Source organism: Mustela erminea, chromosome 11, assembly GCF_009829155.1.
Source record: "Mustela erminea isolate mMusErm1 chromosome 11, mMusErm1.Pri, whole genome shotgun sequence".
In the NCBI taxonomy this organism is placed as follows: domain Eukaryota; kingdom Metazoa; phylum Chordata; class Mammalia; order Carnivora; family Mustelidae; genus Mustela; species Mustela erminea.
In genome coordinates, this window is record NC_045624.1 from 58,642,702 (window position 1) to 58,668,884 (window position 26,183).

Below are 26,183 nucleotides of genomic sequence, written 5' to 3' on the forward strand. Positions count from 1 at the left end.
TTGAACTCCATCTGGTCAAAGAAGAAGAAGAAGAAAAAGAGGCTCATTCTGCAAAGTAATTCCACATTAGCACATTGGTATTAAAGAAAATTATTTTATGTTAAATAAAAATGGAGATACCAGAACACAGTTGAGCTTCAAATATTTTTAATTATATACTGCTGTTGTGTGGAAGTTACCACTCTAGTATCTCCCAGCTTCTTCTTTTTTTTTTTTTTAATTTTTAATTTTTTATAAACATGTATTTTTATCCCCAGGGGTACAGGTCTGTGAATCGCCAGGTTTACACACTTCACAGCACTCACCAAAGCACATACCCTCCCCAATGTCCATAACCCCAACCCCCCTTCTCCCAACCACCCCCCCCAACTTCTAACTTAAAGTTTCCATTTTACAATATACTCTTGTATACCCTTCTCAATCAACAGCTAATAAGCCTCAATTGGCAGAGCCACTTGGAATATTATGAAGAGCCCATCAGTCCAAAGACCCTCCTGTCCCAAGGTATTTTTACATTTGACATGCTTATTCTGGCCTTTTCATCTGTCCAGACACACTTGGAGAAAGCTGCTGCCAATTTTTTAATACCTCACTATGGGAAGAAGAGAGAAGGCAGCTGCATGAAACTATAACAGGAGTGACAAAATGGACATTTTTATACAGTTAAAGCTGCCAAATATAGAAAGAATGGGAGATCCTTTCCTTTCACAAAGCTAATAAAGGTGCAGTGTTGCAGATTTGTAGACTAGCAAAGGTTACTGGAATAAACAGACCAAATGCACGATACCTCTGCCAAGATAAGTGGAAAATCCCACCTACTTGGATCATATTCCATTATTAGAAATGAGAGGGATTATGCTTTGTTTGTTACTTCTAAATCATTAAATGGCTCAGTGCCAAGTATTTTCAAAATAGGCATCCAGTTTTTTTGGATCACTATGAAGAATTTTCCATGTGCCAAATTAACAGCGGTTTTGTTGTTTGCTCATCAATTTGCATAATCCCTGTCCTTTGAAAGTTTATTTCTATAAATTCATATGAATGCTTTTAGTTATTTAGCTAATAAATTATTCTCCATGGCCAGACATATTGTCTGTTTAATTCAAGACTCCCTGCGAAGCCAATGATGTTAGAATATTTCCTTATTTCTTTAGAATACTATTCTAACAATAAGATGTTTCAATAAGATGGAGTAACAATAAGATGTTTTTTTGTTTAAATCATGGTGTGTCTGCTATTTTAAAAGATTAAACATGAGGGGTGCCTGGGTGGCTCGGTTGGTTGGGCATTGATTTTTGGTTTTGGCAAAGGTCCTGATCTCAGGGTAGTGGGTTCGGGCCCCTCCTGGCCTTGAGCTCTGTGTTCACTGGGGAGCCTGCTTGAGATTCTGTCGCTTTCCCTCTGCCCCTACCCCTGCTCGTTCTCTCTTTCTCTCAAATAGATGAATAAAATCTTTAAAAAAAGTAAAAATTTAAAAAAAAATAGATTAACCATGAGTTAACCCCTAGTAGAAAAATGGTGGTTAATATAAGGTGGAGGAGTTGGTGATGGAATATGGTGGAATCTTCATTTGTAATGAAAGAGGTATTGCCTGAGTACTGCTGTTTTTGTTTTTGTTTTTGTTTTTAGGAATGCATATAAACAATGTATAATCTTTACTTTTTAAAAATATTTATTTATTTATTTATTTTAGAGAAAGAGTGAGAGCAGGGGCAAAGGGAGAGGGAGAGAGAGAGAGAAAGAATACTCCCCACTCAGCAGGGAGCCTGACTTGGGGATCGATCCCACAACCTCGAGACCACCACCCCAGGCAAAATCAACAGTCGGAGCCTTAACCAACTGAGCCATCCAGGCACCCTGGCACAATGTGCAATCTAAAAGGCAGATTCAGAACTATCTTACATACTACAAAAAAACCCCAAAGACTAGGAAATAAGAAGAGTAATGTAAGACAATCAATTATAAAGCAAGATCTATAAAGAAAGTTCAATGATTTAAACCTGTCTTAAATCAAGTTTTATAAATGTTACCTGTAAGAAGGCTGAGAAATAATCATTGACTGATCTCTAATAATTTATAAATATAAGTATCTAATCATATTTCTAAACATATATAAAAAACATAAACATAAATATCTAAACAATAATGTAGAAAAAATTCTCAGAAAAATAAGGCCCTAACCTTATTGAAACAGTCTTGAGCATATATAACAAGTCAATTTTTTAAATGTTAGATGGATCACAATACCAATGTACAGATATGTCTTTATATGTATGTATATACATACACATGCATATATATGCATGTATATATACATATAGATATATATGTATATTGCTATCTTTCTATATTATATATATTTACACACAACTATAAAATGGTCTTTATTTTAAAAACTTTATTAAAATTTGCTCTACACATTCTTGCTATGAGCATTCATCACTCTGGTATAATGATAAAGATAATCTTTTTAATCTCTGAATTGCCACATTTTATTTCCCAATTTCTTCAATAAAGAAATAAATATATTAATTTATACTTAATAAGTAAATCAACAACATTCTGAAACATAATATGCATTGCATCGCAGGATCACCATCTTATTTTATTTTATTTCTTAAAATGTTTTATTTATTTATTTGTTAGAGAGAGAGCACAACCAGGAGAGCTGGCAGGCAGAGGAAGAATCAGGCTCAGGCTGCATCATTGAGTCCTGATGCAGGACTCAATCCTAGGACCCAGGGTCATGACCTGAGCCAAAGGTAGATACTTAACCAACTGAGCCACCCAGGTGTCCCTGGGATCCCCATTTTAAAGAGTAATGCTAAAGAAAGAAATTTCTGCTATGAAAGGTTATTCCTTTTCCACACTGTCCTTGCATACATGGGTTTTTTTTGTTTTTTTTTTTTGGTCATTTAAAGAATTCTAAAACTAAGAAGCTTCCAGAAATTTTGAGGAGCCAGTTTTGTGTTAGACACCTTCAGTTATTAAGACCTGTTCTATTATTTACATAAGTCTATGCATCAGTATATTTATATGGTCTATGACATCCATAAAATGATAAATACAGACCTAAGAGAACAATTTGTAGAGAACCTGCCTGTAAAAGACTTTCTGCCAATTGGTTGTCATAGTCACATCACTCTTCATGAAAACCTCAGAAATGCATTCAATTTGGAATAGATTTTTAGCTTCAAATCTATTATTTCTCATTTTTAATGATGGACATTTTTTCTAAGATTTTATTTATTTTATTTAAGAGAGAGTGAGTGTGAGAGAGAGAGAGAACCCAAATGGGGGTAGGGACGCCCGGAGAGGGAGAAGCAGACTCTCCACTGAGAGTCTGGATCATGACCTGACCCAAAGGCAGACGCTTAACGGACTGAGCCACCCAGGTGCCCCTGGACAGTTATTTTTTTAACTTCTGAACTTTTTCCAGATATTTAGGTTATAGACTATTTTTTGTAGTCAGTGCATTTGAATATGATAGTAATAATTACTATTCTACTTTTTAAAAATAATCTTAGGATGTGATCCCTAAATCCCTAAATAAATGAAATGATGAGTGTGGTGAAGGCTCGTATATATTACAGCAATGAACTTAAGCTTGTCTGGGAATAATCAGAATATTAATCTCATTAGATTGAACCATAGAAATTTGCCTTTTTCTACTGTGCTGATAAAAATAGTGTGTTCCGGAGTGCCTGGGTGGTTCAGTTGGTTGAGTGACTGCCTTTGGCTCAGTCATGATCCCGGAGTCCTGGGATCGAGTCCAGCATTGGGCTCCCAGTTCCATGGGGAGTCTGCTTCTCCCTCTGACCTTCTCCCCTCTCATGCTCTCTCTCACTCTCTCTCTCAAATAAATAAATAAAATCTTTTTAAAAATTATAAAAAAGAAAGAAAAAGTGTGTTCCTATGTTTCAACCACATATTTATATTTGATGGATTTCACTTAATTAGATCATGACTAGAAGAGTCTGTTAGTCAAAATGGTATATATTGACTGTGATATGCTGCTAACTCTTGTTAAACTTCATCCCAGAGATTAGGAAAATGTTGTGAACAGAGGCCATCATTCTAGTTGATCTCAGGGGTGTGAACAAAATAAGTATGGGTAGTGGCTCAGAATACACAATTTTATGTATTAGAGATTTGCTAGTCAGGAATTTTGTAACACAGTAAAGGATAAAGTTTCCTAATTTAGTTTTGGTATTTCCACACAAATTTATTGAAGTCATATGTTCACACCATGCTTAGGTAAACAGTATTTCACTTAAAATAACTAAAAGGCATGCATAGTTTTTAATTTTGTAAAAAATAGGATTAGGAATAATGAATTTCCCTGTAAATATTATTGAAATAGGCTATTCGAGTTGAATTTCCTCCAGTATGACAGAAAGAGGTATTGTCATTAGCGTCTTACTACTGTACTAATGTACTCTACTACATTTCTAAAAAGTCAGTTAAAAGGAATCACTCCTCTGAGAATTTTGTCCATCATGTAAATGACTACTACTTTGGTTGCATTTTTGGAAAGGAGAAATGTGCCATTGGCTTGTAATAACTCCCATAACATACAATTTATTATGGATAATTTCATTTATTGCCTCAAAAAAGGGTTTTTTGAATATATAACTTGCCTACTGCTCCCAGTAGCTAATGTGTATTCACTTTGTTTAAAAATATGCAAGATAGTAAATATTTTATGATGACATTGGTGAGCCTAATTCTCAAGCATTCTAAATGGGGGGGGGGGGGGGAAGAGGCTTCAAAACTGAAAATTACAGAGGTGAGGAAATGATTCATCAGTCTTAAACATTGTGCTAAAATAGGGGAAACTCCTGAAAGGCAGCCCTCTAAACGAGAACTCAGGCTGTAGTCATGGAATGTGTCCTAGCACCCTTCTTCCTCCTACACACCCACACTGTACCATCCAACCACAAGTTGTAAGGCAGTAGAAACAGCCCAGTCCACTGGTTGCTCCCGTGTACTCCATGAAACAGCTGAGGAATTCCTTCTCTTAATCAGATATAAATCCATTCAGGCAGGAGGAGTATTTCTTTTCGCATTTTACATCCTTACCTTATGGAGCATTCTTGGTTCTAATTCTTCAGTTCAACCGCTGACTTTGCCACTGAATTACTTGGGTAAGTCTTTCTAGGGTCTGTTTACCTTGGCTTACTAGATCAGCTGCTGTGACCAAATTTAATCTCAGGGCATGTGATTAGATCTGAAAAATTGTACTTATAAAATTATTCTCTTCATGTTTTCATGTGGTAAAGATGTGAATAAATATTTGTTAGATAGTGTCTACAGTATTTCAAGTGCCCAGATACAAATGAAAACAGAGTATTAAATCTACAAATTCCAGATGTTTAGAAACCTCTAGATATGTCACTGAAATATTCAGTGTTCATCCAGATGTTTGGTGTTAACGTTTGTTTCTTCAAAAGACAGACATTTATGGTGTTATATAAATATGGGTTACGGCCTTATGTAGTCCAACATCCTATCAATCTATTTGCCTCTGGCCGTCTTAGGAAATTGTGTGGCAGTTGCAGGTGCATATTTCACTTGTGTTCTCCTGTGATATACTGTGAGCCCTAAAAGGACAGGTATTTACGAACTTTTATATAGAAGGCTGTAATGTGAATGACTAAATAAATTAAATAAAAAGGTAAAACGAATGTTTAGCCAATGGCAGCTATGATTCTCACAGGACAAGATATGATTTCTAAATTCTGAAATGTGTCATTTAGACAAATGAATCACAGCAAAAATCTCTTGACTGCTTTCTTCAGTAAAAACAGTCAAGATGTGAATAAATGATTTTCTGTTTATTTAAATAGTAGTTTGATCATCCAGGAAATGTATCCTAAGGGATAGCAAGTGAGACTTCTTAATAAGCAAATGTTCTGAGAAGTTAGGTGTATAACCGAGCACTTTAAATATTCACTACTATAATACAGCAGGCTATTATATGTTTGTTACTTTTTAATATGAAAATTTTTTGAAAGCTATCTGTGTGCATAGATATTAGGGGTCTATAAGGTTTGGTTCATATTGCTTTAATTTAATAAATAATAGTATTTTTTCATAACTCAGATTCTTTGGATAAAGAATTTATTTTTATCTGAGTCGTTAATCATACTGTGTAACAAAACAAAATGCACTTTATATGGAATCTTGCCTTATACCCAAGCTTGAAAAAGGAAGTATTTGAAAAAACAAAAACAAAAACCTCATTTATCTAGCACTTTCCAGAGAAATTGTACACTAGAAGATAAAATTGGCTTTAGGACTCCCACAATGATGAAAGTTCACAAAGTTTATTAATTATGTGCCCAGATGGACAGATTTGTTTTAATTATATGCAAAATGTTTGATAGCCCAATTTCTTAGAACCTATGGTATGGCTCTAGGTTGCTAGGATAAAAAATTCTCATGTCAATGATATCAAGAGCCCGAGATTCCCAGAGGAAAGAAACAATTTGCTATAATAATTATGTGGCAGTGTAGCCGTGTGGAATAGTGACCGTGGCGGTAGAGTTCTTTACTATATCATGGACCATTGGGTGAATCTCTTAATAATGGATTAGCAACGATACAAACTAGAATGACAGTTTAATGATATTCTATAAAATATGAAGCTAATCTTTATATTAAAGGTTTCATATACAGTCAATAAACTATTACTTATATGTCTCTTTTATTGACTCTGAATGTCTTGAGGGCAGGGACTTTGTCTTATTTATCTGTACATTTCTCCCTCTAACCTCTTCCATTTTTTTTTTTTTTTTAGTTTTTAAAAAATTTTTTAAATTAATTAATTTATTTATTTTAATGAACATATAATGTATTTTTATCTCCAGGGCTACAGGTCTGTGAATCACCAGGTTTACACACTTCTCAGCACTCACCAAAGCACATACCTTCCCCAATGTCCATAAGCCCAGCCCCCTCCAAATCCCCTCTCCCCAGCAACTCTCAGTTTGTTCTGTGAGATTAAGAGTCACGTATGGTTTGTCTCCCTCCTAATCCCATCTTCCGTTTTTGATCTAACACAGTAGCTGTTGCTAGACATTCACTGATGCCAACTATATAAATGAATAAATGGAGCTTGAAATTCACTAAGGAAATGTGAGATTAATTTTGCTCTGTCTAGTTTATAAATGCAGATTATTAAACTGGTAAGAATGGATACTACACTTGATCTTAACCAAAGGCCAAGAAGCGATTATATAAAATGCACATGTAAAGTTTAATGAAAATAAATAGCATATCTATTTTTTAAAAAATGAAGTGTCAGGCATTTGAATGATTATACTTAGCTAACTGGAAACAAAATAAAACAGAAACTTTTTTTTTTCAATTCAACCAATGAAGCTGGATTATAAAGTGATACAAAATTAAACTATATTTATTTATAAAACTTTAGTTTTTTTTTAAATTCTTTTCTTTTTTTAAAGATTTTATTTATTTATTTGACAGAGAGAGATCACAAGTAGGCAGAGAGGCAGGCAGAGAGAGAGGAGGAAGCAGGCTCCCTGCTGAGCAGAGAGCCTGATGTGGGACTCGATCCCAGGACCCTGAGATCATGACCTCAGCCGAAGGCAGCGGCCTAACCCACTGAGCCACCCAGGCACCCCTATAAAACTTTAGTATTAATGTTTTAGTGGAGATATTGCTTTATAATCTGGGATTACTTTTATAAATTTTATTTTTAATATTGTTATCATAGTGGAAAAACATATGTTTTCTCATTTCAATTCCCCTCAATATTTTATAGAATATTTGAAAATAAATGCAGATACACTGACTTTTGATATTTTGCATTCTTCCTTTCCATTTTCATAAGATGGACCCATCATGTATTTGTTGCTATATTTTTTTCTGTTATTAATTTCATGGACTTCTAGTATCAAATATGTAATTTAATCTCTAAAGAAAAATAGTATATAATTACTGTATAATTATCAAATGCTTTCACATACATTTACATGTATGTGTCTTTATTATTCATACATCCATACATGTATGTATGCACATATATCTACCATTGAAAACTATGAAAGAGTTTTATCAGTCTGTTTCAAAAAAAGTAAAATGGCAAATTTTCACATGGTTACAGAAAACAACACAAAATAGCCTATATGACTTCTAAAATCAATACCATATTCTTACATTTTTCTCATTTAGAATTACACATAACAGGTTTTATACTGTTATTATAGAACTACTGTACCCCTTCTCCCAGAAAAGGAAATAAGTATAGATTTTAAAAGAAATCTATTCCTCCCATTTTCTGCCAAGATTATTTTGACTGAATGTTTCAGCTCTTGGTGACAATGATGATGATGTGTTTCTTCCATCTGGAATTGTCCGCGGAGAAAATGTCCCTATGGGGAATCTTGAAAGCCTCATTATTCCAATATTACAAATATGAAAATTGGAGTAGAGAGAAGTATAATTTTCTCAAATTCACACAGAAACTTAGAAGTGAAGCCAGGAGTAGAACCCAACTCATGTGGAAAAGATCTAATGCAACATGCGATGTCAAGCTTGCAAAGGTAATTAAATTGAGTAGTATAATTACCTAAATTATAGTACAGGAAATAGTGTCATATTTATGAACCTAATTATATCGAGTAGGAGAATTACATGAATGATAGTAATCATATGGATGGAGTTCACATACTTTATATGTTTTACTTTTCTATTCTAAATACTTAAAAAGTAAGAATTTGAAATAAAACAGGAACAACAACAACAAAAGCCCAGTCTGAAGCCAAACCACCCCCAGGTTTCAATTCTGGCATCCCGTATTCCCCTCTGTGTCATCTTAGACAAGTTACTTAACCTTTGAGTCTCAACTTCCTCATCTATAAAATCGGAATAATGTTAAAGATCTGGAAAAAATTGTGACTATTAGAATATATAGTTTATATATAGAATATACATTCTATATATATATATATATATATATTTAGAATATATAATATAGTTGCCTAGCTTTAAATAGGTATATAATAAAAGGTAACTACTGATCGTTTGGTTATTAAGTAACAGTAACACATGAACACCCATCAGCAAGTTTTTGTTGTTGTTTTTAAGGTTGATTTTTTTTTTTTTTAGAAATCTCTACACCCAATATGGGGCTTGATCAGTAACAACTCTTACACACTGGACTCCATGTGTTTATGTGGGGTGTAAATTGATGCAACTTTGGACAACAGGTTTTCCATATTACCATGTTATTATGTTGAATGTTCATATATTCTGTGACCCATTGATACAACCCCTGAATGATACACTCAGAGAAGTTCTGTCTTATATTTATCAGAACACAAATGTGAGAATGTTTATAGCAGTATCATTTATAAAATGGGAGAAAAAAAAAAAAAGAAAACAATTCAAGTGCCCATGGACAGCAGAATGGATAAACTGTGGTATATTCACACAATGGAATAGTATACAATCATAAAAAATGAATGATTGAAGTCTCTTGAATCAACATGGGTAGGTCAAGAAGCCTGTAGTTAGAAACATCCTGTTTTGATAAATGTGTAAAAGACAAGGAAAATTAAACAGTACTTGTTATTCACAAACTGTTGTTTATTTTGGTTGTTTGTTTTATATAAAGGCTTAGAGATGATAAGCACAAAATTCAGGCATGTGGTAACTTTGATTGGAGTAGACAGATCAATGTAATGGAAAAGGACCACTTAGCTTAATGAGAAATACAACATGAACATAAAGTTCTTCCAAAACAAGAAGATGAAATGATGCCAATATTATTCTGGTTCTGAAAATAAGTTGTCATTTAATGCATATTTATTTAGATTTTTTATTTTATGACATATACTTTAATGTATTAGGCAAATTCAGTTAAATTTTAGAAGGACTCTTATGTTTACAAAGCTTATATGAAATATATATATATGGTTTGAAATATATAGTTTTTTTTAAAGATTTACTTTATTTATTTGACAGAGAAAGAGATCACAAGTGGGCAGAGTGGCAGGCAGAGAAAGTAGGGGAAGCAGGCTCCCTGCTAAGCAGGGATCCTGATGTGGAGCTTAATCCCAGGATCCTGAGATCATGACCTGAGCTGAAGGCAGAGGCTTAATCCACTGAGCCATCCAGGTGCCCAGCAAAATATATAGTTTCTAAGATGAACTCACACTGAGATGAAATGGTCACATAAAGCTTTGTGACTGCAGTGGCACAGAATGGTCCTTTGAGATGTAACTTTCCCAATAGCTCTCTGAGTGCACTTAGAATTGGTTCAGGAATTGACAGCTAAAAGTCAAGTCAAAAAACTTGGAAGAAAAAAATGTTTGACTGGGATCATTATTAAAATGTTAGCTGATAGTCATAGAAACTCTTTATAAAGCCAAGTACCTTTGAGCAATCCTAAATGATGGTTTTCTGCCTTTTTTTTTTTTTTTTGCCATTTGTTCTTCTTATACAGCCTGTTGTAAAATACGAAGTAGAGTATTTTGTATGCATCTTCTAAAGCTTAGATCACCATCATAAATATGTTATGTGGTTAAATTCAGTGCTGGTTTTCCATATTCACTCCTTCACAGTGTCCTTATCTAAGTGTGTGACGGGCTATTTTTACGTTGACGACCCAAAAGAAGGAAAAAATGCCATTTTGTTGTCTTTCTTTTTTTCTTTCTTTCATTTGTTCCTTTTCTTCGTTAAAGGTCAAAGTCTGGTTCCAGAACAGGCGAATGAAATGGAAGAGAGTAAAAGGAGGACAGCAGGGAGCTGCTGCTCGAGAAAAGGAACTGGTGAATGTGAAAAAAGGAACACTTCTCCCTTCAGAGCTCTCGGGGATCGGTGCAGCCACCCTCCAGCAGACAGGGGACTCTCTAGTAAATGAAGACAGCCACGACAGTGACCACAGCTCAGAGCACGCACACTTATGATACACAGAGAGGATCAGCTCCCTTCTCAGGAAAGAAATGTTGTGATGGCAAGCCTTACTCAGACATCGTTTACACAGACAGATGACGATGACAGTGATGTTTTAATATTATTAAAGTCAGGCATCTCCAGTCTTTTTTTCATTTTCTGATCTATAGAGGGTTTACACTAAGCGCCGCTTATGAAAGATGTTTCCTCAGTGAAGATGGAGATGAACTTGCTTTGACTATTCCAGATCTGTTGGTCGTGTGTGTGACAGTAAACAGCTATGTTTGCTTTTGCTTGCACTGAGAATTAAATTGCTATCAAGAGCAAACTATGAGACATTTTAATTCAAGAAGCCTCCAAAGTGAAGATGCAGAAGATGAACTTGCTTTAAACGTTCCAGATGTACGAGGTCACGCGTATGACAATGGGCAGGTATTTGCTTTCGCTTGCACTGACAATTAAATTGCTATCAAGAATAAACCATGAAACATTTTATCCTGAATAGCCACAGTGCCTGAAATCACTCTTAAGTGGATAAAAAATGTATTTTAACTCTGTATATATTACCCTTAAGTCATTTTCCTGTCTTCACTAAGTTTAGCGATGCATTCATATTAGCTGATGAAAACAGGCACTCACGATGACAACCAGAACCAGCTTCCTGTCTGTTTATACACTTTGTCATCCCAGAAACAATCAGCACGTGCTTACTTGTGTTCAAGTAGAGGAAAATACATTAGTGTCTGATAGGACATATTCTTGTACCACAGACAAAACAAACCTTATGTTGCATTTTCTATCAACTGCTGCTAATACATTATTATAAAACTTAACCTAGCTCCTCAATTCTTCCTATCTTATAGCTTGACAAAAAATTTAGGATCATAGGCAAATCAGTTAACTTACAGAAAGAGCTTTGTTTGACAGACTTTGTCTGATTTTATTTCTTTAAAATGCTAGCTGTTATATGATTTAATTAATAAGGAAAAGGTTTCCCCTTGATTGGTGATGGCATTAGACAAGTTGCAAAGCAAAATTGATTCCTCAAGTTGGTAGAAGATAAAATTCTGAATGTCTTCAAATGAGATTCAGTAAAAACATTATTTTTTTCATATATGATGTATTCATGCAGAACAACAATCTTTGTATTTTGTAAAAAAAATGTTTAATAAATGATTCTTTGTAAATAATTTTGGTCTCCCTACTGTGATTTCCTAAATTTTTACAGGTTTTAATGTAAATACTCAAAGTCCTAAATTCATCTGCACTTGTGTACATCCAGATGATCATAATAAATGAATCATCTACATTTTTTTCTCTGGTTTCTGTATTTTTTAACTGTGAAAAAAAATAAATCATTGGGTAATCAAAGAACATTTAAGAATACATATGTATTGGGGCACCTGTGTGGCTCAGTGGGTTAAAGCCTCTGCCTTCAGCTCAGGTCATGATCCCAGGGTCCTGGGATTGAGCCCCGCATCGGACTCTCTGCTCAGCAGGGAGCCTGCTTCCTCCCCTCTCTCTCTGCCTGCCTCTGCCTACTTGTGATCTCTGACTGTCAAATAAATATATAAATAAATCTAAAAAAAAATACATATGTATTAAATCGCTTACCTGATTTGAAGAATATGTCAAATAGATTTTTGTGTGTATTTTATGAAATTGAAGATAAAAGGGGAAAAAGGTACTATTATTTGTCACAATGAGATAAAAATAACAGTTACACATTTTGAAACTTACATATAATAGATATGAATCCATTGATTGTTCCTAAGTTAAAACATCCAGAGTTTTTGATGTGAAAATAAGCTAAATAGGTTAATCCAAATGCTCAGTCCTAATAGACATTACCAGTGTAAGAAGTTAAGGATTTACTAATGTATTTTGTTTTGTGCATGGTTGCATATGCATTAGATATCTAAGTACTACTAATAACTTTATAATACTTTTTTCATTTGTTCCCTATTGTAACCTAAAATGTTTAGAAATACCCAGAAACTCTCTTCCCACAAAGTAATTCGAAATAGAAATAGAGAAAACTAATCAGTAAAAATTTCCAAAACCTCATTATTTAATTTCATTTGCTTTAGAATGGTGAGATTGAAAAAAAAAATGTGAATGATTTCCGTTTACTCTAGCATGATATATGGAGAGTATTCAAGAAATTTTTTAAAAATTACATTGTTTATATCATTTTTTCCTTTGTGCAATAAATATTATCACAGCAATTAGCAATATTTCTAGATTAACTGGGGGCGAAGACCATTTACATTGACACCTTCCAGGCGTAAAACAAACACTCTTCTATTAATCACTTGAATGAATACAAAGTGTATTTGTACTGATGACATCTACTTGGGTGGACTGACTTTCTTTATTGTAAGATTTAAATTCAAAACATCTTGACAAATAGGAGAAGTGGGAAGATATAAATCGAATTGAGTTCAATAGGAACAAAGTGGAGGGTAATTCACTGCGGCAGGAAAATAATTTCCAGAAATAAGAGGAAAAGACTGCTTAAGAGTAGCTAAAGAGAGAGCTGATGGTTGTGGCCAAAGAGAAAGATAAAAGAATTACAATTTTGTATGATAAATGAAGTAGGAAAAAGTGATTCTGAATAGATAATGACAGTTAGGAAATGTGAGGCATTTGTATTGTGGACTTTATTAGAGTTGTGAGCTCTTCTAAAATGATGTAATGAAATTTGACTCCAGAGACCATGAAGAATCACTAGGCAGGAAGGACCACTGGCTGACCAAAAGGGGGCATCATTTTATTCATTATAGATTAAAATGATCACCATAAAAGATGCTGGAACATGTTTGCACAATGACAACACATCGACAAGTAAACAAGCAGGCTAGATTAATTTTAAGTAGAACTTGTTGTCTTTCTGGAGTATTTTTGTACTTCATCTTAAAAGTGGTACATAGGTTTGCTAGATAATACCTCAACATCATTCTAGAATTAAAATCCTCTGAGGAAATTTAAGATATTCTTATGTACTATCAGGTTTAATTTACTCTAGAAATGGCAAAATCTGAAAGAACACTACTTGTTTTTATTCTACACTAGGATCCTGACTTTCAGTGGTATCTGTTCACACAATGCCCCTTTCATGTAATTCTGTCTCAGAGCTTGTAGCTCTGTGGAAATTTATAATAGCATAAAAGTACCCTTCTCTGAAAATAGTATGGAATCATGCTTACAACGATTTTTCCAGCAGGATTCAGAGGTACGAACACTACAAAGTTTTTCCAAAAACGGATCCACATATTTTTAACCCATTATTAACATGACCCCAATTAACCCTTACTTCCCATATTTACCAAGGGTTGTCAGCCCATATTGTCCCTTTCAGGGACCTAAGACCTGAGTACCACTCTCCCTTTTTTTAAAAGAACTACCTGCACTTAAAAGAACACCAACACATTTTAATACACTCTTGAAACACTCTTTAATACACTCTTTTAGTGCTACTGGTTTCCAATAACCTTTTAAAAAATTACTAGCATAATTATAATGGCAAATGCTGATTTTCTTTTTAGGGAAGTTTAGAGGAAACTATGGAACTAAAAATCCGTTGCAAGACAGTAGAGTATTAAGTTAGTGACTAGAAATATTTACTATGTTTCCACCTAAATTTCTAAATATAGTTAGGCTGATGATTTTTAAGAATAGGTCACTTATGCCATGACTTATTTTCTAATAAATTGTCATTAAGAAAATTCAGTTAATATTTGAGGTGAGTGGTATGTAGATTACAATGCTATCAAGCATGAATACTTAATTGGCGTAGTTCTTTGAACCATTTGGGAGATATTGTAATTATATTTTCTTGCAGCTCCTTTTGTTTTATTTTTTTCAGTAAATTGAATCTATAAATAAAAATAAATTCATAGCTACTTAGAACTTAACATTTAGTTTGATACGCAAAACATCCCAAGTAATACACATATTAGGAATCTGCAGTATTGATTTGCAAGAACAAAGTGTTATAAAAGTATTTTTAGAAGTGTTATAAAAGTAGGGTTTCTTGTTATGTTTCCCTATTTTCTACCTACAGCTGACCAGAATACTGAAGAACAGCCCTTCCCATGGATGCCTCAACATTTCTGCTTTCAGTTCTTACAAAATAACTTAGAAGTAGTAGACAAAGGGATAAAATGACTCCAGAAAAAAAGATCTGCAAACCTATAAACACATATTTCAGAATTTAAATACAGCTTTTCTTTAAGTAATTTTCTTATCATATATTTTTACAATATTCTCATCTTGACATTTAAAATGGTTAAACAGGGACGCCTGCGTGGCTCAGTTGGTTAAGCAGCTCCTTCAGCTCAGGTCATGATCCCAGGGTCCTGGGATCGAGTCCCACACCGTGCTCCTTGCTCCGAGGGGAGCCTGCTTCTCCCTCTGACTCTGCCTGCCACTCTGTCTGCCTGTGCTTGCTCTCGCTCGCTCTCTCTCTGACAAATAAATAAATAAAATCTTAAAAATAAAATAAAATAAAATAAAATGGTTAAACATTTTAAAGGTACATTTCATAGGGTAAACAGTTTTTCTTTTATATCTTATTTTTCTCCTCAGTAGCTTTTATTCAAATCCAGCTTCAAGCCATGGTCAAGAAAACATTGTATTACATTGTATTACAAGGAAACAATCATTATAATACAGTTCATTACAATGTTCGGTGAATTTCCATTAAAATTGTTAAAGATGGCTTCCAGGGGCACTTGGGTGGCTCAGTTAGTTAAGCTTCCAATCTTGATTTCCGCTCAGGTCAGGGTCTTAGAGTCCTGCAGTTGAGCACCATATCCCACTCCCCACTCAGCAGGAAGTCTGCTTGAGATTTTTCTCTTTCCCTCTGCCCCTCCCCTGGCTCCTGTGCATGCACATGCTCACTCTCTCAAATAAATACATAAATAAATAATTTTTAAAAATCTTTAAAAAATGGTTTCCAGAAAAAACTTCCAAAAACATGAATTTACAAATAAAAATTTATTACATCTGCTTCATATAAGGAGTGATACAGTGATTTGAGTATATAGTAGTATCAAGTGTGGGTTGTACTTCATATTTCTGTCCTTTATGAACCAATGAACTGTGTAAACATGTATTTGATTTAAATGAAAAAGAAATAATGTGGTTTAGGACTAATTCACTATCCTAAAATTATTTAAACTGATTGTGTTTTTTCATATGTATGATATTGATAGTTGAAACATTAAATATTATTTTGTTTAGTACAAATGTTAATTTTCAAACTATATCACTACTTGCCCAGTTTGATGAAATGTCATACCTACATTATATATTTAAAATCAGACTACTAATGCTGGTAAATAATTTGCACAGCTTTTACTTTCTTGAGGGCAGGGTTTAATTTTCTTTGGATTCGCAAACATTGTATCCTACTTCAACGTTCTGATATTGCAGAATTCGTAGGGTAGCCCCTCCTTAGGCGGTTTTGCTTTCCGCAGTTACAGTACGATCCCCGCAGCTTCGGGCCTGGAAGCAAAGGATCCGCCTTTTGACGAACCATCAGAAGGTCGATAATAGACTTACTCTACCGCAGGGTGCCTGTGTCACTCACGCCGGCTTGTGTCGTGAGGTAGGCGTTTTATCATCTCACAACGTCACAAGAAGGGTGAGTACACTCTAATAAGGAACATGGAGAGACACTATATTCACATAACTTTTATTGCGGGAAACTGTTAAAAGTGTTCTGTTTATTATTACTTGTTAATCGCTTGTCATGCCTAATTGTAAGTTGAAATTTTACCATAGTTGTGTATGCCCAGGAAGAAACAGCGCGTGTGTAGGGTTTGGTACTATTGCAGTTTCAGACACGTACTGGGTGTCTTGGAATGCAGCCCCTGTGGCTAAAGGGAGACGTATGCAAATCAAAGAACTTGTTCGAAATAATTTTACCTTACATTTTCTTTAAATGATGTTTCCAGATGACCTTAGCAAACGCTTTGGTTAATGTTGATTCAGTTCAGTTCGCTACTTCAGTCAACAAATATTTGTATACTAATTATATGTAATGCTCTCCTCTCTCATTTTATTTATGGTGTTACTGATTTTTGTTAGCATATTTCTTAACCTTAAATCATATTTGGATTGACTGTGTATTCAGCATTTTTGTGTACTTATTCAATCCAGTTCCATTTGGTCCATGCAGAAACTCCCTTACATCCTCGGAGTGGTGGGTGAGGGCAGACATAGCTATGCTGGGATCATCTTTAAGACAGGAAGCACTTCACAAGGGCTGGCTAACATTTACGACCCACCATTTCTGTGTTTTCAATGACCATTTTATTTCTGCCAGCAGATTTTCAGGCTACTGTAGCAAATCCCATGATTCTGATCATTTATACTCCATATTTGGAAATTTATTTTGATCGCTGATGTGGGAAATAAAGGCAAAAGAAAAATCAGGGGCTGCCTGGGTGGCTCAGTGGGTTAAAGTCTCTGCCTTCGGCTCGGGTCATGATCCCAGGGTCCTGGGATGGAGCCCCAAATCGGGGAACCTGCTTCACCCCCTCTCTCTCTGCCTCCTTGTGATCTCTGTCTGTCAAATAAAATCTTAAAAAAAGAAAAAGAAAAATCAAATTTCCTTACTACTTATACCCCACTGAGAAGACCTTGAAACAGGCAGACTGACATTCCTCTAGGAACTCAGCTGCCTCAATGTTAATATTTTGCTAAGGGTAAGAGGCAATCTTAGCCCTACTCCCAGGATCATGTAAGTCTACTTTAACATATAAAGATTCCTTTGGAAAATCCCTTTATCTCTCTCCCCCAAGATACATTTTGGCAAGCATATGACCCACCGATATACATCGGAATGGTCCATGATTCAGGTTTTGTTAGACAGTAATAAATCACCTTTTTGCAACAATAGCTAGCCCCTTCAAATCCTGGAAACCGTACTTCCAGAATTTCTTAGAAACTTAACGCTATCCCTAACCCTTTCCCAACTTTGAAGTATGTAATGGGCCACTCCTCATAACCCCAATGCAGTTCTTTCTGCCCACAGATCCTGTCCCTATGCTTTAATAAAAGCACCTTTTTGCCCCAAAGATGTCTCAAGAATTCTTTCTTGGTCATTGGCTTCAAACCCTAACATCTTTCCTATCACTAGTTATGATTTTATTGCTGTTTCTTTGAAAATACATATATTTTAAAAGTTTGTTAGACTATTGCATGGAATTTTACTAGATCATTGTCGGGTGCATGGTCAAAGGAGCGAGACTAATACAGAGCGAAGGTCAAGCAAAGCTTTATTTCATGCCAAGCATCAAGACTCAAACTGAGCGGCAAGGGACGTCTCTTGCAAAGAGGCGACCCCTCCCTGCCTTACAGACTAACTTTTATAGAGCAAAGGCCATGTGGTTGGGCCTGGCCACACCAGGTGGCCAATGAGATTGTAACACAAAGAGAAAGCTGCACACTCGTGCTAGGTTCCACATGGGTGGCCAATGGAATTATAATTCACCCCATAGTAGCTATTTGAAAGAGCCTATCACCTTGGTCAGAATTGGCACCCAAAAGGCGGGCCCACACTCCTTGATAGCTAGGGAGACAGTATGCACGCTTTGCTGATTGGATAGTCTCCGCCTGACCAGACTCATCTCTGCATTCAGGCTGTTATCTCCACCTGACCTGCCCTGCCCTTGTATTTGGGCTTTGTTACCTGGGACCTGTTTGTTTCCAGGACTTGATTTTTAAGTAAGTTCCCCTGTGGGGCAGGGTAGGGTCAATTTAACATTTACTGCATAAACAACAAAATGGCTGTTCAACAGAGGTGGGGCCGCTCTGGCTAAATAGGCCCTTACAATCATAAAGTTTGTTCCAAGTCATTCTTTCAGAAATTTGAGTACACCTGTGGTTTTCTGTGTCATTCTTGCTAACCAATAATTCAGTTATAAAAGATAGTGGGTTTTGTTTTTTTTTTTTAAAGATTTATTTATTTATTTGACAGACAGTGAGAGAGGGAGCACAGGCAGGGGGAGTCGGAGAGGGAAAAGCAGGCTTTCCAAGGATCAGGAAGTCTGACACAGGGCTTGATCCAGGACTCTGGGATCATGACCTGAGCCGAAGGCAGATGCTTAACGACTGAGCCACCCAAGCACCCCTAAAAGATATTTTTAAAGATGTTCAAAGTAATTTTGGTGAGTATGTTCAAGGTTAAAGAAGGACCATCTGCAGTTGGAAAATAGTGATTTCATGAATAAAGCTGTACAAAACAGTGATTCTTTGTCAAAGAACATTTGATGTTCTAGGTGGTTCCCTGGGCAGGAGAGAAGAATTGGTCCTGTATTGAATCCACTTAAACCTTTAGGGAAACCTGACTCATGAAAATAGCTGTCCTTGTGTTCTTTCTTCTGTTGTAATCAATTCTCTACACTGCAGCTGGAGTGGTTCCTTTAAAATGCAAATCAGATTAATAAGCGGCTCATGGTGACTTTGCAAATGTACCATTTCAAGTGAAAGCTGTAGTCCATAATGAAACACTTGTAGATATTTAAAAAAGGCAGTCAGATCCTGTCCCTCCTTTACACAAAACACCCATATGGCTTAGAATAAAAATCAAAACCCTTACCTGGGCCTCCAGACAGTCAGATCAGACCACAAACTGGTAACTCCTCTTGTCTGTCAATACTTCCTCTGTAGGGCCTCAGCTCCCATCACTCTTGCTTCCTGCCTACGCTTAGCCACCCTTCTCTCACATTTAGGTCTTGCATTCCCTGGTCCCTCTGCCTAGAATGCTTTTCCAGGCTCTATTTCTTCTTAGGCAACCCTTGATCTTCTTAAATTTAGGCACTACTTGTCTCATTCTACCCCTTTAAGGAATATTGCTTTTTCTTGTTAACTTTAGGTAACTTTCTTGTTAGTTCCTCCTCTTACTGATTTCAGCCTTTGTGAGAGCAGGAACTTTGTCAGCTGTGTGCATTGCTGTGTGTCTGGCATCTTGAACAGTCCCTGGAAGCCCCAACTTTTATCTTGAATTTTTGTGAATTAGAAAAGGGCACGCCTGGGGTGCTTGGATGGTTCATTGGGTTGGGTCTCTGCCTTCGGCTCGGGTCGTGATCCCGGGGTCCTGGGATCGAGCCCGGCATGGGGCTCTCTGCTCAGCGGGGAGCCTGCTTCCCCCCTCTCTCTCGGCCTGCCTCTCTGCCTACTTGAGATCTCTTTCTGTTAAATAAATAAATAAAATGGCACTCCTGCCTCAAAATATTAGGATGCCAACACCTGATAACCACAGTGATCATTGTGAGGTACAGGACACCCCCTGGAGATATACAGTGCATAACATGCACAATTATGAACACTGACTCTGCTCTTGACAGGTTGTAGCGATCAATAAATATTGTTGAATTAATCTGTTCAAAGAAATACCTGTAGGGCGCCTGGGTGGCTCAGTGGGTTAAGCCGCTGCCTTCGGCTCAGGTCATGATCCCAGGGTCCTGGGATCGAGTCCCGCATTGGGCTCTCTGCTCAGCAGGGAGCCTGCTTCCCTCTCTCTCTCTCTGCCTGCCTCTCTGTCTACTTGTAATCTCTGTCTGTCAAATAAACAAATAAAATCTTAAAAAAAAAAAAAAAAGAAAAAAAAAAGAAATACCTGTAAATCTCAATTACTTGTAAAATGTAGCTCTGAAACATGTTTTTAACGACCATTATTATCCGGGTGTCACAAGCCGAAAAAAAACTTTGGTTGTAGCCTTTGAAATTGTGTGAAAAATGTATCATCAGATGAGATTAAATAGAAAAGTTAAGGAGAATAGGCTCTAACAGATGTTCACTTAGGGTTTGAGAGAAAAGAGAAATTTTTCCTTTTGCTCAGATGTCTGTCTTGAAATTCTCACAATTTTTTGCAGACAGTTTGGCTGGCTTCCAAACATACATCGTTGCTTGTCTGGTATGAGGAATGCCATCTGTGCAGTATGGAAGTCCTTTTTCAGAAATGGACTGCTAATTATGCTCTGGGCAGGTGCTGTTAAAGTGAAATCAGGTGTCAAGCTTACAGTGGTCTAAAATGACTATGTTCTGTTGAAAAAGAATGGCATAATATTATAAAATGGAATTTAAGCATGGCATATAAGCATTCCATTTTGGGGTGTTGCAGAGGTCAGATCGCATAGCAAAATTGTAAGATTTTCAAACGACTTCTACTATCGACAGTGGAATGAAGCTTTACATAAGTAAACTGGAAGATTCCCAATTATTTTTCCTGAAAAGTCCATGAAAGAAGAACAGAGAGATGGAAAGTATAGCCACCAATTCCAAAATATATACATTAATCTTGCAAAATTAGTCAAAATTAGATTTAAGTAATTATTAAATGGAACCCATTTTATTATCAGAATAAACATGCCTCAGTGGAGTTTTTTAGCTTCTTCCAGAACAAAATGACTGATTTATTTCCTTTAAATATATTAATTAAAAGGAAGTATTACAGGCTTTCACAGTTTTACCGTAGACTCATGGTGACACATTTATTTGATACAGTGCTAACTCATATCAAGCAAGGTAGAAAACCTCAGACAATTTTTAAAGTATGAGTATAGAGATGTCTACTACAATAAAAAGTCTTCATTAGCACTTTAAGAAAATGGATTTGTCATTGCTTATTGTGTGTGACCTATCTGCTATTTGCAATATAATTAATACATTGTGTTATTTAATCCTTACAACATCTCCGTTAGAGTCAGTTAACTCATCTGTCCTGGGCTACAGATGAGATCATTGTGTTCAGTAAATCAAAGTGTCTTGCCTAAACTCACATGCCACCAAATGGCAGAACTGGGGCTCATAATTAAGGCTTTTGAGCCCCAAAGCCTGTGTTTTAACTATTTCAAAAGTAGCCCCTTTCCAAGGCAAGTATAAGGTAGAAGGATTTCTTTTATTACCTCATCTAATCTCAAAGGAAAAGTCATTAGCATAGTAAAATCTTATAGTTTACATACTACTTGGTTTCAGCTAGAATTTCGGCCACTGTAAGCAGCACAAACAGGGCCACAAACAGGAAGTTTAAAAGGCTTCTTCATCATCATGAATTTAATGGGTCTGTTAAAGCCAAGGAACTTAAAGCAAGAAGCTTATTCTTATAACCACTTCAATTGCTCAGTTGTCTTATTTCTCATACCACAGTGGATTAGAATTATCAAGTAAGACATGGGAAAGATATTATTGCCAGACACAGGCCTATGAACTGGATGCTTACATATCAAAGGAGAATACAGAAAAATAATAAAAAGTAATTGGGAGCCATTAAAAGATACACTGAGGCGGATTAAGAATTATAAGGGTCTATTTGAGCAAGAAGTGATTCAGATGGGGTAATGCCAAACTGAAAGTGGTTAGGGGCATTCTACTGACAGGAGCTGGCCAGAGACCCTCTTATGGAAAAGAGAAGAAAGTGAAGTCAGGAAAATAATTGCTTAGATACAGGTTGAATTCCAGTTGGCTGTTTGTGATTGGATGGCCTTAGCATTTTGATTTTGTAACCTGGAGACATTTACAGTCTCGGGTTTTCTTTCCCTTGCTTATGTGGGTGGCCACAGCATTAGACCCACATCAGTCTAAAGGCCTCGAAGTTTAAGTAATTTAACAGAGCTAAATTGCAGTTATATGAAAAAATCTGGATTATGGTATGATTTGGTTGTTCAGATGTGTTAAAAACAAGACAACAGGGCCCAGATGAAGTGCTAAGCCCTCTGTCAGCACACTGGGGTTTAATTACAGTTTCAGTTCTCCCAGAAATGGAATCGTAAACCGGTCAAAAAGGAATCACCGGATGGGCACTAGTTAGGTCATCTGCCTGATAGATCCCTGCCATCTCCTGAAGGAGAGTAACTTTGCAATAACAACCTGCTTTTTGACCTCTTGTAACTTCCTTATTCCTGCTCCCTCCTGCCTATAAAAGTCTTTCACTTTGTATGTGTCCTCAGAGCCCTTTTTTATCTGCTAGATTGAATGCTGCCAGAATAGAATTAAATTTTGATCAATTTGACTCTTACAAATTTTAATGTGCTCAGTTTACTTTTTTAATAGCTCTAGGGTCAGAGAAGGAAACCAAAGGAGACCCCCCAGTGGGCTTGCAGGAGCAATGGGCAGCTAGACATAGGTAGCTGCTGGTGCCCTGAGCTCACTCTTCTTTCAGACCCTGGAGGTGGTGGGTAGGTCTCTCTCAAGCCCAGGCTCCTCAGTTTTTGCATTTTGTGCATTCGGGCCTTCTTTTTCTGGACTGGATCCATAAGCTGGCCAGAGTCAGCATGGATCCAGCTTAGAAACCACATTGGGGGGGTGCCTGGGTGGCTCAGTGGGTTAAGCCTCTCCCTTTGGCTCAGGTAATGATCTCAGGGTCCTGGGATCAAGTCTCATATCGGGCTCTCTGCTTCTCAGGGAGCCTGCTTCCTCCTCTCTCTCTGCCTGCCTCTCTGCCTACTTGTGATCTCTCTCTCTGTCAAATAAATAAATAAAAATCTTAAAAAAAAAAGAAAGAAAGAAAAGAAACCACATTGGGTCTGGTATCAGATGGGGTCCAACTTAAGCTGGAACTGGCTTCAATGTGAGGCCTCTGGTAAGTAAAATTTTGTCTTAAGGCTGAACAAGCTGTTTAACCTTAATAGAGGTGATCTTGAATTACACTGGCCATGGTGGGGAACTTTTTACCTAGATATGCTTATCCATTTATAAGGTGCCCTAGAGAAAAAGGGGTCTTAGTCAAGCACTCGCTATAAAGGGTAGAGGGGAAGTTATTTTTCCTTATGTGTAGTTTTTGGTAACTAGGATGATATCCACTGAAACACCCAACTTGCACCAGAGCCTGCAGAGGGCATCCTGGGAAAACTGTAGAAATCAACAAAGGCTGAGAATTCTTCTAAAGTCAGTTCTCCCAGACCTCTATTTGCGGTGCCAGGTCAAGAGAGAAGGGTAAAATTCTACATTGCTCGTTTCATATTGGCAAGCAAAAAACCATCAGTAGGGATTGGATCTTTGAATTGGGACTTGTGATTTTGCTTTCTGGTACTCGTTGGTTATTGATCCTTTCTCTGTCTTTTCATTTGTCTTATTTCCTGTCCTAAGAACTTGCTGCCAAATTAGGACATGTGGGTTCTTGCCTGTGCGGGCAGATCACCCATTAGGTTGGTGGCTCTCAAAATATGGGCAAATAGAGTTTTGGGTTGCACTTCATTTGTGGTGAGGATCTAACTGGCTGCTGGTGGGGTGGAAGGGATGGCAGTTGTCCAAATCTTTCCTATGGTTGTCTTTGGGTGTAGCTCTGGATGTTGGAAGGGTAGCATCATTTGCACGTCTTTGGGGATGCCTCTTGTGTATGTTGGATTTTTCAATACTGACGGGAATATTTACTTTGTCTCAGCTGAAACTGGACAAAATACTTTAAAGAATTTTTTAAAGTGGTTCTATGGTCAGAAGCTGGCCAGATTGGAAGCTGTTTATATTCAGAACCCGATAGGAACTTTTTAAAAATTTCTTCTCCCCTAAATCTCAATGAAACTATGTACCCAGAGAAAAGGAAAAATATTCTGAAGCCTTTGTGGAAGGATTTACTAAAACATTACAAAGACACAGAGTTATAAATCTAGAAAATAGGATTCTCTTGACTTCCAACCTAGTTGAAGTCCTCTCCCTGATACAAAGAAGCAAATGGAGGATAATATAGTTGGATAGGTGAGTTACCCAAAATATCATTCAGATTGCAACCCAGTTCTTTGAGGAATTAAAAATAACTGTAGTTATCTAAACAAATAGAATATAAGGACAGAAATGCAGCTCTAGAAATAATTCAAAGTCTACCTGTCCTTTTTATTAGTCTCTAAACCTCCTTACTCATCTTAAAAGGCTCACTATTATAAAGGATCTGGATTTATTATTTATTTATTTATTTATTATTTAAATTCAAGTTAGATGACATAGGGTGGACTACTGGTTTTTGGAATAGAGTTTAGTGATTCATCACATTTAACTCCCAGTGCTCATCCCAACAAGTGCCCTCCTTAATACCCATCACACATTTAGTCCATGCCCCCTGACTTCCCCTCCAGCAACTCTGTTTGTTCTCTTAACTATAGTGTCTTGTGTGGTTTGTCTCCCTCTGTTTTTTTTTTTTCTTTAAGATTTTATTTATTTATTTGACAGAGAGAGATCACAAGTAGGCAGAGAGAGAGAGAGGAGGAAGCAGGCTCCCCGCTGAGCAGAGAGCCCGATGCGGGGCTCGATCCCAGGACCCTGAGATCATGACCCGAGCCGAAGGCAGCGGCTTAACCCACTGAGCCACCCAGGCGCCCCTCTCCCTCTGTTTTTATGTTATTTTATTTTTCCTTCCCTTCCCCTATGTTCATCTGTTTTGTTTCTTAAATTTTACATAGGAGTAAAATCATGTGTTATTTCTCTTTCTCTGACTGACTTATCTCACTTAGCAAAATACACTTTGGTTCTCTCCACATTGTTGTAAATGGCAAGATTTCATTGTTTTTAATGATGTGTACACACACACACAACACACCCCACATCTATATCCATTCATAAGTCTGGACATCTGGGCTCTTCCCATAATTTGTCTGTTGTTGATAGTGCTGCTATAAACATTGGGGTGCTTTCAAATCAGGATTTTTGTATCCTTTGGATAGATACCTAATGGTGTAATTGTTAGATTATAGGGTAGTTCTATTTTTAACTTTTTGAGGAACCTCCTCCATTCTCTTTTTCAGAGAAAATGCTCTAGTTTGCATTCCCACCAACAGTGCAAGAGGGCTTTCCTTTTTCGGCATCCTCACCAACATGTTTTTTCCTGAGCTGCTAATTTTAGCCATTCTGATGTGAGGTGGTATCTCATTGTGGTTTTCATTCATATTTCCGTGATAGTGAATGATGTTGAGAACTTTTAGCTATCTCTGTTAGCTATCTCTTTGTTTTCTTTGGAGAAATGTCTGTTCAGGTCTTCTGCCCATTTTCTGACTGGATTATTTATTTTGGGGGAGTTGATTTTGATGAATTCTTTATACATTTTGGTTACTAGCCCTTTAACTGATAAGTCCTTTGCAAATATCTTCTCCCAGTCTCTCAGTTGTCTTTTAGTTACGTGGATTGTTTTCTTCACTGGGCGGAAGTTTTTTATCTTGATGAAGTCTCAATAGTTCATGTTTGCTTTTGTTTCCCTTGCCTTTGGAGACCTGTCTAACAGGAAGTTGCTGCAGCCGAGGTCAAAGAGGTTCCTGCTTGCTTTC

General features: G+C 36.6%; 1 protein-coding gene and 1 pseudogene across 1 annotated transcript in view; one reads left to right on the forward strand and one right to left on the reverse strand.

Moving 5' to 3' along the window:
- Nucleotides 1-12,113, forward strand: part of MEOX2 (mesenchyme homeobox 2) — a 63,492-nt gene extending 51,379 nt beyond the window's left edge. The window contains exon 3 of the mRNA XM_032305084.1: nucleotides 10,713-12,113. Within this exon, the coding sequence (XP_032160975.1) occupies nucleotides 10,713-10,937 (225 nt within the window). The 3' untranslated portion in view covers nucleotides 10,938-12,113. The remainder of the gene's footprint in view (nucleotides 1-10,712) is intronic.
- On the reverse strand, nucleotides 7,122-7,238 carry LOC116569788 (annotated as a pseudogene).
- Nucleotides 12,114-26,183: the final 14,070 nt, after the last annotated feature.